This window comes from Phyllostomus hastatus, unplaced genomic scaffold (genome assembly GCF_019186645.2).
Source record: "Phyllostomus hastatus isolate PE091 unplaced genomic scaffold, TTU_PhHast_1.1 phas_contig_17, whole genome shotgun sequence".
Taxonomy (NCBI): Eukaryota; Metazoa; Chordata; class Mammalia; order Chiroptera; family Phyllostomidae; genus Phyllostomus; species Phyllostomus hastatus.
This window is the reverse complement of record NW_025333664.1, coordinates 23,672,810-23,688,165: the sequence shown is the minus strand read 5'-3', so window position 1 is coordinate 23,688,165 and position 15,356 is coordinate 23,672,810. Positions and strand designations below refer to the sequence as shown.

Genomic DNA, 15,356 nt, shown 5'->3' with positions numbered 1-15,356 from the left:
ACAGCAGCATGCGATGCTGTTGACCCCTGCTTCCTTTTTGGAATATTTTCTCACTTAGGCTGCCAGGACACACCACACCCCTGATATCCCTCTGACTTCACTGGCTGCCCCTTCTCATTCTTCTTTGCTGGTTCCATGTCTCTATGATCTCCAAACACCGGACACCCCAGGATTAGGGCCTCGAACCTGTTCTGCTCTCTATCAGTACTCATTCCCTTGATGATTTCATTCACTCAAATTTCTATCTGCAGCCTGGACCTGTCCCCTGAGAGCCACACCCGTTTGTTAGCCGCTTTTCACCATTCCCATCTTAAACATAACGTCCAAAAACGAACTCCTGATCTCCCTCCTCCCAAACCTGCTCCCCACAAACCTCCTCCTTCTCAGTAAAGAGAGGTTCTTTCTAAGTTGCACGCATCAGACATCTTGGGAGACATCTTTGACTTTTCTCTCTCATTTTGTCTCTCGTTCCATAACAAATCTTACCAGCTCTGCCCATGGAATCTATCCCACATCTAACCACTTCTTGTTAGAATGCCCCTGCTTTTGCTCTCCATCATCTCTCCCCTGTGATGGCTCCTAACTCATCTCCCTGCTTCCACCCTGGCCTGTTACAGGTCACCTTCAAAGCAGAAGCTAGAGTAATCTTGCTGAAATATAAATCAAGTCATACCATTCATCTCAAAATCCCCCACTGCCTTCCATGTCATTCAGAATAAAAGCAAAAGTCCTTACAATGGCCTACAAGCACGGTGCGCACGCAGCCCACCAGGCCTTGCTTGATCTCGCCTTCGTCCTGCCCCATCGTTAACTCTCTGACATCACCTCTTCCAGTCACCTGCGGCGTCTTGCTGTTCCTTAAACACACCAGGGACACTCCTGCCAAGAATATCTGTCCCCAGATTCATACATGGCTCACTCCCTCACTTCCTTTGGGTCTCGGCTCGAATGTCATCTTCGGAGTGAGGACTTCCTTACATAATCTAAAAATTGCAACACCCCTTCCTGGGCACTCTCTGAACCTCTCCTGATGGCTTTTTTTCCTCCTCAGCTATTATCACCACCTGACGTGCTATACATCTAATCCACTCAGTTTACGTCTATTTCCCCGACTGGATCATAAGCCCATAAACACAAAGCTTTTTGTCTGTTTTGGTCACTGCTTAATCCATGGAAGAGACCCTGGCACAGAGTCGATGTTAAAAAATTATTTGTTGAATGAATAAACAACATACATAACTGGCCAGAGTATGGGGAACAGGCACTCTGAACACTGTTGGTAAACTGGCAATGACTATCAAAATGACAAATGCACATATCTGTGACTCAGTAATTCCACTTCCAGTACTGCAGTACCGTTCATAAAACTCACACTTGTGCAAAATGGCACGTGGACAAAGTCATTCACTGCAGTACATCCTATCCCTGGAAAAGAACGAAAACGGCTAAACTGTTCGGCAGTAGAGACCATTTAAAGAAGTTACAGTTTATCCATACAATGGAATGTTTACAGTGGCAAAAAAAAATATATAAGGAGACATCTCGTGTTCTGATAGAAGCTCCCAGATATATATACTACGTGTGTACCCACCTTTCAGAAAGGTGCTGAAAATACACGTAAATGCCACCTTTTTATATAAGTAAAGGGAAAGGTGCAAAAACAATGTATATCTGCATTTTCTTGTATACGCACAGACTATTTCAGGAAGGGTTGCTAATTTTGGAGGGCAAATGGATGGGTCAGGCAGAGGTAGGAGATTTGCTGTAAACCCTTTTAAATTTGAATGTTTTATTTATTAAAAGAAGAGCAAAGCGGGGTTTATGTTCCAATATGGAATGACCTCTAGGATATAAAAAGTGTGGCAAAAGTAGGTTTATAGTTGTTTGTATGGAAAATAATACAGTAATTAATAAATACCACAAGAGTAAACTTTGTGTTTAGTGTACTGCACCCTGCATGAATGTGTGTGTATATACATATATATATTACACTTTTTTCAAAAAAAAAAAAGGTAAAGTACAAAGGAGTGTGCATGCTATGCTATACATAGCAGTGAGGGCAGACTTACTTTTCGTTATTTGCTCTCAGACCTTTTGAATTTTGTACCTTATATATGTATTTCCTATTTAAAAAGTAAAATCATTTTTAAAAGTCATAGCGGGAAAGTAAATGTCTATCTGCATCCCCGTGACCTGTGAAGTATTTCTCCAGTTTTCCAACAAAGGTAATGGACATTCAGAGAAGTCAAGTCAAACAGTACAGAGGCGGCACCTGGACTAGAACCCAGCTTTCCCTGCCCAGCCCACTCCAGTCCCTTCATTGTCCCAGCTTTTCTCTCCGGGGCAAGTTCACTGCCTACCTGGTCCCCCACCCCCTGCCCTTCCCAGGCTCGTCAGGGAACACTGCTCCTAAGCCCAGCCCCAGAACGTTTGCCAAGGCTTCACTCAAGGGGCCATGGCTAGTGGCTCCCCAGTGTCTGACAGTTTTCCTCTGCTGAGAGCCACCAACGGGGGGTGGAGGTGGGGGCGGGCAGCTCCGTCCCTCCCTGGAGCCACCACTGTGCCCTGTGACTGAGCCCAGCCTGTCCAGGCCTTGCAGCTCCCAGGCCCCCTCCCCCAGCCTGTACCTGTCAATAATGACGGGGTCTGAGGGCGTCTCATTCCGGTTACCACAGCTCTTCCGGTCACAGCACCGGCTGATGGAGAGATGAGAGGGAGGGAAGGAGAAAAGCAGTGAGGGAGCTTACAGTATGCGTGTGTGTGTGTGTGTGTGTGTGTGTGTGTGTGTGTGTGTGGTCTGTGGGGTGAGGCTGCTGATGTCCAGTCTCTGGGTTTGGTATCCTTGGGCCAGAGGGGCCTGGGTGGGGTGGAGGGAGGGAGTGAGGGTCCTGTCACAGGGACCTGGAGAGCCCAGTCCTGGGGATGAGGTTGGTGGGGAAACCCTTGTCCCCAAGGCATGCTGCTCCTGGAGGATCCAGGAAAGGGCAGGCTGCCGGCCACCTACGGGGCTACTCACTCTCTCTGTGTGTATGCTTTTTATCCATTTAGAGACGAGCTCAGATTGTAAGCGTGCAGCTCATGAATTATCACAAAGTGAACCCACTGTGTAACCAGCATCCAGACAAGAAATACCACACGTGTGCCCAGTAGCCCAGAAGCCCCCTCGTGCCCTCTCCTTGTCCCTGCTCTTCCCAGGGTTGGCCCCCATCCCAACCAGATTTTGGAACACTGGGCTCTCTTTTCCTTGTATGAGGAACTGCCTCCTAGGACGCTGTCTGACTGGCATCTCCTGGGGAGACCTCGCCCAGAAATGCCAGGCCCTGTGCTCATGTGGCAGGGGAGCCGAGAGCTGTGTTCCACACCCCACCCCTGGACAAGGGAAGTGCCCCAGGGTTACATAGGAGGCAGCAAAGTTTCCTCCCTCCTGCTCTGGAGCGAATCCAGGAGGCCCGCGCCCTGCCCCCACGTCTGCAGAGAGCCCTCCCCAGAGCTTCATTAGTTAAGCTTCCCAGCAGGGGCAGGAGGCCTCTCTTACAAAAACACTTGGAGAAGCCACATAAACAGGCCAGGCTAATGGGGCCTCAAGGACCCTCTCCTCAGCCAGCACTGCGCCCAGGGGCCTCCCTCTTCCCTCACCGCCTCCTCCCACCAGGCTTCCTCAGGGAGCAGCAGGGGTGGGGGTGGCAGCGGCAGGGGGCAGGGCTAGGCGGGGGTCCTTGGCAACATTTGGCGAGGGTCAAGATGCAAGTGACCCAGCCCTTCTCACCTGCACATGATCTCATGGGTGAGCAGCACTCGGCACATTTCAGGGTTCTTGTCCTGACCCTCATAGATGATAGCCTGGGGAGGGAGGAAGGGCACAGGCTCAAGTGGAAGTAGGCTCCTCTTCTGTCAAAGTGCAGTGGGGAGAGGGGAATGGCCCCGCCCCCTGGGAAGATCACACCCTCCAAGTCACTCTGGGGGGCCTAGGAGTGCAAAGCAGGAGCTGGGAGCCTGGCTCCTCCCCAATCCAGGATCGCCACTAGGGTGAGCAATGGTGGCATGAGGTCTATTAATTCTGTGTGTCCACAGGCAGCTCTTTCCAGGTCCAGCTCTGCTTGGAACCAGGGAGGACCTCAGACTAAGGACCAAGGTCAGGTTGGAATGGGAGTAGACACTCCTATTCCTCCTCTTCCCATGGCCCTAGTGGGCCTCTGCTTCTGCTCACCAACCTTGTCCTCTAGGCTATCCCAGCTGGTTAACCAGTCTCTTCCTTGGACTACGGGATCAGCCTCCTCACTGCACCCCCCCCACCCCCAGCTTCCACACTCTGCCCTGAAGCAAGGAGTAGCTTCCTGAATTGCAAATCTAGCTTCCTACTTCATAACCCCTGAGCCTCAGGGCCGTCCTTCAGTGAGCAGGACTCCTGGGTCCTTCTCTCTCCCGACTCCCCAGACCCTTCCGCACCATCCCCCAGCAGTCTCACTTTGCCACTGTCTGCCTGGCCTGCCTCCCTCGCCACCGCGACCACAGACCACAGGGTTTCTAGAAAGAAACCATTTCTTCCTCTGCCCTGGGACTGGGTGGAAGCTATTGGAAGACCCTGCCTGTGTGGGAAAGCCCAAGTGTCCACCTTGCATTCAGGGCTTCTGATTGGCCCGTTTGAGCTCTGCTCCCTCTTTGCCAGTGCACACAATTTCTCTCCAGAATTCCAAGTCCTGCCACAGCAAGAGCAGCCCATCAGGGCTCATTCAGGTACCAGTCCTCCCCAGCTCCTGAGGACATGGGCTCCTGAGCCTCCTTCCTGTGACCTTTCGTGTCAGCAGGGGGCTGAGAGTCTGCAAAAGCTCTGGGGCCCCACCTCATCCCCTTCCCTGAACTGGTGCACCCACCGCAGTTGCAGTTCGTGTTGGCTGCTAAGTGCTTTCTCCTGAGAATGGCTCCCAGCAGATAGGTGCTGCTTCACCTGAAAGTGTCTGGAAGGTTACACGTTCCCCTGGGGAGTGCTCCCCAGCTAATGACTGATTCATACAGGGTACCGAATCCTGGCCTCTTTGCTGCAAGGTGGACAACTCTAGTGTGACTTCTCTACGGCTTCCTGGGGATCAGGTTGAGGTTGGGCTCCAGCCAAGACCCCATTCTTGCTGAGCATCCCCCACTCTGTCCAGCTCATCCGCCCTTCTGCTACACACCCTGTCTGCTTCCCCAACAAACCTTGTGCACCTGAATCCCTGTGCCTTAGCTGGGCTCCTAGAGAACATAACTGAGGAAGAGGTCTTTGTACAAATATTGCCTTTTGCTAGACTAGAGGGCAAGGGCCACACAGGCTGGGTAAGCACTGAGGGAGCTGGACCAGGCAGCTTGGGGAGGCGAGGGCAGCGATGCTCACTCACACCACGGGAGCCGGGATCTGAGAAGGCCACGGCACCCACGCTGGCTCACCTGCTTGGACATGGAGTCGATGAGGCGCACGTAGAGGTCCTGCTCTGTCCGAAGTCCTAAGGGCGGAAAGGCGGAGAGGGCTTGCTGCACGGGGAGCGTCTGTGGCCGCTGATGACTGGAGCATGCTCCTCGCTCTCCCCACCGGGAGGCAGGGGCCTCCTCAGCCCTGACAACAGGGTATCACGTGTCGCATGGGGCTCTGGTACCCAGTGTGCGGTGGACTTCACTCACCATTGTTATACACCAGCCGGAGGCGGTAATGGATCCCGTTGTTCGTCTTTTCTGCCCCAGGTTCCTACAGGGCCAAGATGGGGAGGATGCTCCCAGGGGTCCTCCCTCCCCCAGCCCTCCTCTCTAAGCCCACCCTCTTTCCCTCCCTTCCATCCATTCACCCCCTCTTCTCCACCATCTATCTACTCATCTGCCCCTGTGAGAGGGGGGTCCCTGAAGCCCTCCTGCCCCCACTGTCCCATGCCCTGTCCCAGCCGAGCCCACGAGCCTCTCACTAGGTCCTTCTCCACGAAGTTGATGAAGGCCGTGCGCTCCACCTCCACGGGCTGCCCCTGCCGGTCATACATGGCCAGCACGAAGTGGAAGAAGTTGGATTTCCTGAGGTTGGAGGGAGGCTGCTTCTCGAAATGTGCTCGTGCCAGGCCCACGCCACTGTGGGAAGAAAGGAGCTGGGAGGCCGCCAGAAGTGCTCTCAGAGAGAAAGATCCCTCTCCCTGGCCCGGTAGCCTGGCTGGCCAGGGTCTGGACCTGACATGGCAAGAATTTGGGCAAGGAATAACTTAGGTGAGCCCGTCCCACGCTTGGCAAGGTCATCTCAGTTCCAGAGGCCCCTCTGCCCTGAGGTCACCTCAGCCGGCTCCCTTGGGAACAGTCAGTGTCATGGAGGTGCCCCTGCCAGGCTCTCTCCCAGGATTTCCCCTGGGCCCCACATTCTGAAAGGCTGATCTCCAAAACCAAGTGCATGGGCAACTGGACAGCCCATTGTACTCAGCAAAGACACCTGCGCCTGCCCTTAGGGCATCAAGGGGCAGTTAGGAGGTTCTGATACCCCGGGTACAAATACCCCGTTGTACCTGGGTCCATGGCTGTGTACCCAAGCCTGCAGCACTGTCTGGGAGATGATGACATCCAGCAGACTCTCAGAGACATCAAACTGGCTCAGGGCCATTAGCCTGCCGGGCCTGGATCCTGGCCTACGGAGAAGGCAGGGGACACCCTCTCCAGGTGTGGAGGGCCTGCCTCTGTGCTTTGGGAAGGACAGGCCCTGGCTCCCTTGGGTAGCAGGCTCTTTTGGTCTGGCCTTACCAACAGCTTTCTCCTCATTCACAAAAATCTATTCCCAAAAGCACAGCCATGGCAAGAGCAGCAGGAGGAGAAGGGCCGAGACCCTTTTCACCAAATACTTCCTGAACTCCCATGATGCACCATGCATTAAACACATGGCACCGAGTGGGGCTGGAGTTAAAAGCCTGGATGGGGAGGGGAGACAGACAGCTTTAACCCCAGACAAAGGGGTAGGTGCCCTCCAAAATAAGTGACTATATAAAAAACTATAGAAACAAAGGAAGAAGAAATGAATTCTTTCTGTGAAAGATGAGGGTAAATACTTCATGGAGATGGTGGCTTTTTACCTGGCCCTTGAGGGATGAATAGGAGTTCAACAGGTACACCAGACAAAAGAACAGAACAAACGGCCCAAGAAATGGCGGTAGGTAGAAGGGTTAGTGTCACAGGATTGCAGATGTCAAAAAGTGAAGTGATGAAAGGAAAGGCTGTACTAGAAGTGTTAGACCATGCAGGGTCACAAAAAAACAGACTTCTGACTTCCTTTTCTGGGTCAAGGTCTTCCATAGCGTATTCCCTAGATAACCCATAGCTCCAGATCCTTCCTCTACAGAACGGTGCTATGGCCACAACCCTGGAAAATGTGGCTTCATAGCAGTCTTTATGTATGGCAGCAGGGCGGGGGGAGCCTGGGACACCCTCCAGGAATGGACCCCACTTGGCCTGGCTCAGGCTGGTACCTGGGGTATGCAGTAGCCAGCCTCCAGAATGGTCCCCCAGGGCCCCCCGCCTCCTGGGATTCATGCCGTGCAGTCAGTCACCTCACATACTGTATCAGGACCGGTCTGTGTGGCTGACAGAATACAGCACAAGTGATAGCATATGGTTTCCAACGTTAGGTCCTGAAAGACACTGTGGCTTCTGCCTTGCTCTGTCTCTCGGGTCAGTCACTCGGGGGGAAGGTGGCTGCCATGTTGTGAGGACATCCCAGCAGCTCCATGGAAGGTCCAGTGGAGACGAACTGAGGCCTCCAGTCCACAGCCAGCACTAACTTGAGTGATACCTGGGAGGAGATCCACCAGCCCCAGTTGAGCCTTCAGATGACTGTAGGCCTGGCTTCCTGCCTTGACCATAGCCTCATAAGAACTCCTGAGCCAGAACCACTCACCTGTGCTGCTCCCTGATGTCTGACCCTCTGAAACTGTGTGAGATAATAAATGTTTGTTGTCTTATGCTGCTCAGTTTTGGCATAGTTTTTTTTATGTGGCAGTAGACAACTAACACACCACTCTTGCCTGACTACGGAGCATTTTTGTTGAGGGATGTGGTTTAGGAAACACGACTCAAGGCCACCAGACAATTCTGAAGCCAGGCAGGGCTTAGAAGGTGCTGCAGGTGGCAGGAAGGTGGGGGGTGGGGATGGGGTGTGAGTTTAGTGGAAAAGTGAGAGGCTGCTGCAGGGATGCAAGGAGGAGGGGATGGTGGGACTGCCTTGAGAGCCATTTAGACAGAGTCCCACCATGGACATGTCACCGTGACAATGGCTGCCATATCCATTACCACTTAAGATTTTTTTTCGCCCTGGATGGTGTGGTTCAGTGGCTTGAGCACCAGCCTGTGAAATGAAAGGTCACCTGTTTGATTCCCAGTCAGGGCACATGCCTGGGTTGCGGGCCAGGTCCCCAGTAGGGGGCGTGCAAGAGGCAACCAGCTGATGTTTCCCTCTCTCTTTCCCTTCCCCTCTCTCTGAAAATAAATAAATAAAATCTTTTTAAAAAAAAGGATTTTTCTTCATATAATTTAAAGTCAACTTATTCAACTTCAGGTGAAGCCACACTATCTGGGATGTCATGGACTTGAGAAGCTTGTTATATTTTTACTCATAGAGTACAGTAAATATATAAATAACCAAATGAAAATTGTTCCTCCTTTTGAAAGTCTGCTTGGGAGTCTCAGTGGTCCATGTGAAATGGTTTCAGAGACAGAAGTGATGGGGCCAGCCTTGGCTGGTGTGGCTCAGTGGACTGAATGTTGGCCTGTGAACCAAAGGGTAGCTGGTTCGATTCCCAGTTTAGGTTTACAGGCCAGGTCCCCAGTGAGGAGGCACACAAGAGGCAACCACACATTAATGTTTCTCTCCCTCTCTTTCGCCTTCCCATCTCTCTAAAAATAAATAAAATCTCTAAAACAAAGCTAAAGAAAAAGAAGTAATGAGTCTTGTTTGTCTCTATCGACATGAGGAGGAAGGGCACTAAGGAAAACTCTTCCCAGGCAAAGGTTTTTTCTACACTTATCCTTTTCCCTAGGGACTTCTTTTTCCCTTTGTCCTTCCTCCTCCCTCCTGCTCCTCCCCACTTCTCCCTCAGGCTACAGTCCTTTCAAGTCCAGCCCTTGACCCTCCAACATCGCATTTACCAAGAGTCAGGGAAGCCCAAAGAGGGCTTTGATCACAGCAGGGCCCTGATTACTGTTAATGAATATGCTAATGAGACAGCCACACTGACTCCTCCCCCTGTCCCCAGGACCACCTAAGGGGAGCAAAGCTCCCAGGGAGAGGTTCCAGGACCAGCTGGAGTGAGAGAGGGCCAGAAGGGGGCGGGCTTGTGGAACCGTCCCAGATCCCTCTGCTCTTTCTGCTGTCACGTCGCCCAGGAAAGGCCAGGGGAAAGCTTTCAGACAGCAGGGAGTGAGGACACAGAGGGAAAAAAGGTCTTAAGAGAGGAGGGTGGATGCTGAGCAGTAAGTAACACAATCTCTGAGACCACTTAACACACCCTTTCTACACAGGCCCCTTTGTACTTCCCAGGCCAAGAGTAAATCAGTGATGCCGGCCTGAGCTTTCTCTCCCATCCATCTCTCCTGGCAAACATCCGTCAGTCCTGGGTCCTAGCTGCCTGCTGCCTCCTGAGAACCAGATCTGGGAAGTCTGGCCTAAGCCCCCAGCCAAGTTCCCTTCACAGGGCCCATCCTCGCCACCGGAGGGGATTCCTCAGGAGAGGTCAGGTACCTTGGCCTGGGGACACTGGTGCTGCCCGCTGGGGAGAACAGTGCCCCACCCCACGGTGGGGTCGGGCTCAGTTCCACTTCGCCTGAGACAGCACAGCATCACCCTCTCTTCCCCACCTTCCTTAGTGGGTCGGAGGCACAGTCATCCTCCTAGGCTCCCTCCCACCACACAAAGCCAACGAGACAGAGGTGGCTAGTACACAGCTCCCAGAGAGGATCGCTGTCCTGAGCAACAGTACCTGCCACAGCCCCAGCCCTGAAGACCAGGAGAATACAGCAGAATGGGCTAGCTGCCTGCTGGGCACACCCAGGGCTGCTCCTGGTCTGTGAATGTTTCTAGTTTACCCTGTTTGCACCCCACCGGACCTGGGAGAAGATCAAAGTGAGATAGAAAGGGTTTTGCTTTAAAGACATCCTAGTATTCCTGTGAACCAGAGGCAGAGACTGACACAAGGATCAGCACATCAGTGAGAGCACCTGAGGCTGGCTGGGACTGTGCCTCTCTTCTCCTGGTTGCCCGAGGCACCTCGACCCCCAGGGTGCAGTAGGTGACCCACCATCATCCCTAAATGGAACTGTAAGCCCCAAAGGGAGAGGGCTGAGGGAGGAGGAGGGACTTTTGCTTTTCTCCCCTTTGGGAATAGCTGGTGCTCTTGTAATAAGAAAACAAACCATGATTAAAGAGCAGAAAGAAACATAGAGACATGCTCCCACAACTCAGAAGAGAGACTCAGGGCAGGCAGAGAGGTCCGACAGCCCTGCTGGGCGCGGCCTGGGTGCAGCTGTGTGGGATATAGGTGGGAGCCAGGACTGAGGCCTACTCTCACGCCAGCTTACAGATGGACAGATGTGGAGGAAGGCCAATGTCTCTGGTTCTGTGGTCTCCAAAGTGAGGTTGCCCGAGTGTGGAGTGTGGGGAGAAACTGCAAGGATGTTTATTGCTGTGAATCCTCTATCTGAAAGGAGGCAGGAGAAGAGCCCCTGAGGTCTGGAGAGGCAAGCGTTTTATTTGGGCTTCCTCAGATGCAGCACCCTCAAAATACCAGATCTGTGGTGGGAGACGAGTCTGGGAAGTAACTGATGTGGACGGGGAGTGAGAGAGAAGTGGAAAAGCAGTTTATAAAGGGCGCATTATTGAAAAGTTGCCACTGTGGGCAATGGCAGCACAATCCCCCCGGGAGCTCTGGAAACAGTCGAGAAAGCAAGAAAGCATGCTTTGGAATTGCTGTGCCAGAAGGTGGGAGGAGGGAGCTGGGGTTTTATCCTCCAGCTCCAGAGGGCTTCTGGGTTGCTTCTCAGGTAACTTCTGGCCTGATGCGCAAGTGGGCAGAACAGGTTCTGGGAGCCTCAGTCTCGGGGAGCAGATACTGGCAGGAGAAGCAGACCCTTTACAAGGTTCTGAGGGAGAATGGGTGGGGTACCAACTGCCAGCGGTGTGACGGAAGCCAACAAAGCTGCAGCCCAGGGGCCTGCGTGCAGCCTGGCGAACAGGCACAGAACCGCCTCACCTAGTACATGTGCTGCTGGGGCCTATAATTCAAGAACAGCTCATTCACTTAGCATCGTTAGTGCACAAAGCCTGCCACATAAGCACCTTTTTCAGATAAATGCACCTGAGTGATGAAAACAGCCACATTAACCACTTTTTATAAGACTCCAAAACGAATTACACATCTTGCTTTCTTAAAAAGATTGTTTTCATCAAAATGTTCCAAACACTTTCCTATCAGCTCCGGAGTGTGCTGAGGCAGTGGGCCATTTGCTCCTGCACCAAGGAGCCAGGATGTGGGAGAAGAAGGTGCTCATTTTCATATTTCCACCATGGCTCACTCACTTCCTTCCCATCTTCAGCTCTGAAATAGCCCGAAAGTTAAAGGCTACTGTGACAGAAAAGCTTTGGTTCACACAACAACTTTTTAACAAAAGGATACCAGCCTTGTACTATGGTGTGTACATGGGCTTCCTGAGTACTGTGCTGTGAGTCCAAGTTCAAGTTGACACCAAGGTCAACCTGACCTTCACAGCCTGAGCCATTCAGGTGAGCTGTGCTCCAGAGTACAGAGGGGTGCACATGGGGACATGCCGGGGGCCGTCAAGTGGTCAGGTTGCTATTGCTAAGGCCACCCAGCGGTCCCTGGAGGCACTCCTTTCTGAGGCTGAGCAGGATGCCCCAGGGTCCTTCTTGCAGAAGCTGCTGGACTTGGCCATGACTATGTCATACAGAAGACACCTCCCTCATGGACTCTGCTCTGTATGCAGAACACCACTTGTGGTTCCTTGCATCCTTGACTACATGGTTATTATAAACACTAGCAATTTAAAACAAGCATCTCAAACCACAAAGGACAAGTGGCTAAAGCTTTGGCTCCCCCCTAGGGGCACCCTCAGGCCTCTTCCTCTCCCCATTCCACTCCAAACCCTCCCTATTACCCGCCCTAACAGCATGAGGTTCTGAACAGTGCCTTGGCTTGGGTCCTATCTGCCTTGGAGTCTGGGACTCAGGTGAAATGGGACAAGCCCTGAGGTCATCAGCAATGTGGAGAGGCTCCTTTTTGACCTCCCCTCCCCCTGCCCCGAGGTGGAAGGAACAAAAAGTATATATCTCTTGCATTGCATTCCTTGTCTCAGATTTCCCTAAAGTCTCTGCTAAATCCTGCTCTTCCTTTCCCTATCCTGGCATGGTTCCCTAAGTGCCCCCCTTCCTTTCCTCAGCATCCTCACTTCCTCCACGCGTCCCACCAGCCTCCACCCTCCCTCACCCTCCCTGCAGGCATCCCCCCCGGGGGGCCCCTGAGACTGCTGGTAACCATCAAACCGGGCCTGGCATTCCTGGCCCCAGCCAAGGTCTATTGGCCCAGCCCAGCCCAGCCCAGCCCGACATGCCCAGAGCCTGGCTGTGCCACAGACAGGGGAGGATAAAAGCAGCAGCTCGCTGGGGCACACCCACCTCAACTACGCAGCACGGAGGCCCTGGCGGCTAGAGGCAGCTGTTCAGAACCTCTGTCCTGGGGGGCCTACAGGAAGTAGAGGAGGCTTTGGGGGCTGCTTCATATCCCCTGCTCCCACTGCCCCAGCAGCGGCTCTCTCTGATCACCTGCCCTGGGAAATTGTCTCAGCCACCGAGGTCCTTAAGCAAGGGGGGAAAAGACTGCCCACCCTGCTTCTCTCTGCCCACTCCTTCGCCACCCACCCACAGGCCTGTCTGCCAGGTCCCAGGCTGAGGAGCGGTTATTAATTATTAAAGCAAACAAAAGCATTTCCTAGCAGGGAGGCTGGCCTGCAGCTGCTTACAGGAAAGGCAGCCCCAGCTGGCTTCCCTCTCAAGGCCCTTGCAAGTGCGGTAGAACCAGCTCAGGGCGGAGGGCTGGCCTGGGTCCTCCAGGGGTTTCCCCAGGCTGGGCATCACATCAGGATGAGGGGACAGCTGCTTCTGTGCTGAGCACTCTGATAAGAGGATGCCCGTCTGAAGGGGAGTCTGGGGAAGGGGGGCTTGAGCTGGGATATGGGTCTCGGAGATAAAGTCCTTTTGGCTCAGAGTAGGGACAGTTGTGGCAACAGCCGGGGTCCTGTGCAGTGTTCCCCACTTGGAAGACCCTGCCAGCCCTCAGCAGCAGCCTCCGGGGTGAGGGTATGCAGCCCCTCTTTTTCTCCTATCCCTCTTTTGCTGAGAACCTCCTTCCTGTTGGCAGAGCCTCCCTCACTGTTCTTAGGCTCTGGGTCTTCTCCTCCACCTCCAGCTCTGTAAAAGCTTGGCTTTGTAAAGCTGGAGAGCAGCAGCTGCTCCAGGACCTGGTTCCTGAGGTTGGGTTGGTCCTGGAGACCACGAGCAGGGAGAGGAGAGCCCAACAGAAAGAGATCAGTAACCTCCAAACAGCTACTCCTGCTTCCTTCAGCAGATGCTCATTGCCCACCCCCACCCCCACCCCTAACCACTCAAGCTTGTACTTGTGCTGTGGACACAAGGAGGAACAAACCACCAGCCTTGCTCTAAGGGAAGGAACAGGCTGGCAGGCCAAGGAAGCTTGGGAGAAGCAGGGCACAGCTGGCTCTGGCCTGTGGCGAGCAGCCTCAGGCAGCAGCACTAAGAACCATTCCCCTCAGGTTGAGCGGAGAGCACGGATAGAGAAGATACTGTGTAAGAACGTTTGGTAGGCCCGTGGGTGCTGGGGGCAGGGGAACTATTTCAACAGACATTGCTGGGTGACAAGAATCACAGGGAGGCTGTGAGGAAATCTGGGGTCGGTCTGTGTTGGGCCTCGAATGCTGCACATCTGGAAGTAAGTGGGGGTCACGGACATGTGTAACTGAAGAGGGACAGGACTGGAGACAAGTTCTTTGGAAATGCTGCTCTGGTCCCCGGTGTGCGGCAGCTGGTTTGGGGGAGTGCTGAGAGGCTGGGGTGGGTAGTAGGAAACCTGGGTGGGTTAACCTTCAGCCGGGGGGCGGGGGGCAAGTGGTGAAGGGCCCAGACGCATCATCATTAAATGTTGGCTGTGCGCACTGACATTAGGAGTAAAACACAGAGGGAACTCCCAGAAACCTTGACAACCAGGCAGCGATGGGGTAAAGGAGAGCATCAGAGACAACTGTCAGATCCCAAGCAGCCTAGGGGGAGTGCTCCTCGGCAAGTTCCACAGAGGGGAGAGGGAGAGGGATCAGGCAGAAGTGGAACAGGGAGGCTGGGGATGGCAAAGAAAGTTTTGTTGTTGCTGTTTTAGGAGGGGAAGACCTGAGCACAGGGCCATCTGGCACTGAGATACAAACAGCAGAGAGGCTGGGCTACCTCAGGAAGAAGGAGGAGAGAGGATTAGCCTGCTCCTGACTGGAAGGAGGTGGCTCAGTGTCACTCAGTGGTGGAGGAAGGGGCCTCCTAAGCTGTGTCTTAAAATGAGTCTCTGGAATTGGAGATAAGCAGCCCAGGCCTGAAAAAATGCCCCTTTTCAAATTGGAGAAGCCTTTTGAGTCTCAGCAGTGTGGTCCTGGGAACTCAGAGTTGACCCCCAAACACCAGTCAAGACCCCTATGTGCAGACAGCACTGCTGGTGGCCTGATCCGTGGAAGAGCCTCATCCCCACACTCCTGCACCCACACAGGCTGCAAGGGCACTGCCTCCTTCCCCTCATCCGACCTGCCACCTGGGGCTGCAGCACAGGGGAGGGTGTGTGGGGGGGGATAGGAACCTTAAGCCCCAGAGACCCCCACTGGAACTCCCTATCCACTCTTATAAGGAGTTCTCATCACATAGCCAGTGGCGGAGAAAAAGATGGAGTCACATTAAGAAAGTGACCATGTCAAGTTAAATTAAAAAAAAAAAGAACAACCAACAGAAAAACAGGCAGGATACAGAATTACATGCATTTCACAGGGAAAAAAAAGGGGTAATGAGAACAAAGATGGGAAGGAAGCACACTAACGGGTTGACAGTGGTTGTATTAGAGAGGTGGGGATTTGTTCCCCATTTCCCAGTTTTCTGGAATATAGTTATACCACGAATGAATTAATCATAGGCAAGACCTTTCCCTTTCTGAAGAAATGAGCCCCAGACACAGGCCCAGAGCTCCCCACTGGCAGCCATGGAAGGACCAGAGGGCAGAGTCACTGGTTTAGTTGCAACATGAAACAAGTGTGTGTCT

The 15,356-nt window shown here is 53.2% G+C and overlaps 1 protein-coding gene across 4 annotated transcripts in view; it reads right to left on the bottom strand.

Annotated features, from left to right (window-relative positions):
• Positions 1-15,356, bottom strand: part of EBF4 (EBF family member 4) — a 57,087-nt gene that overhangs the window by 39,806 nt on the left and 1,925 nt on the right. For all 4 annotated transcript variants that reach the window (XR_006785041.1, XR_006785042.1, XM_045833457.1 and 1 more), the window contains exons 3-7: positions 5,928-6,084; positions 5,653-5,716; positions 5,422-5,477; positions 3,767-3,840; positions 2,628-2,696 (exon numbers count right to left, since the gene is read on the bottom strand). Coding sequence is in view for 2 of the 4 variants with exons in the window: in XM_045833457.1 (XP_045689413.1) it covers positions 2,628-2,696; positions 3,767-3,840; positions 5,422-5,477; positions 5,653-5,716; positions 5,928-6,084 (420 nt within the window). In the remaining 2 variants the exon portion in view is untranslated. The remainder of the gene's footprint in view (positions 1-2,627; positions 2,697-3,766; positions 3,841-5,421; positions 5,478-5,652; positions 5,717-5,927; positions 6,085-15,356) is intronic.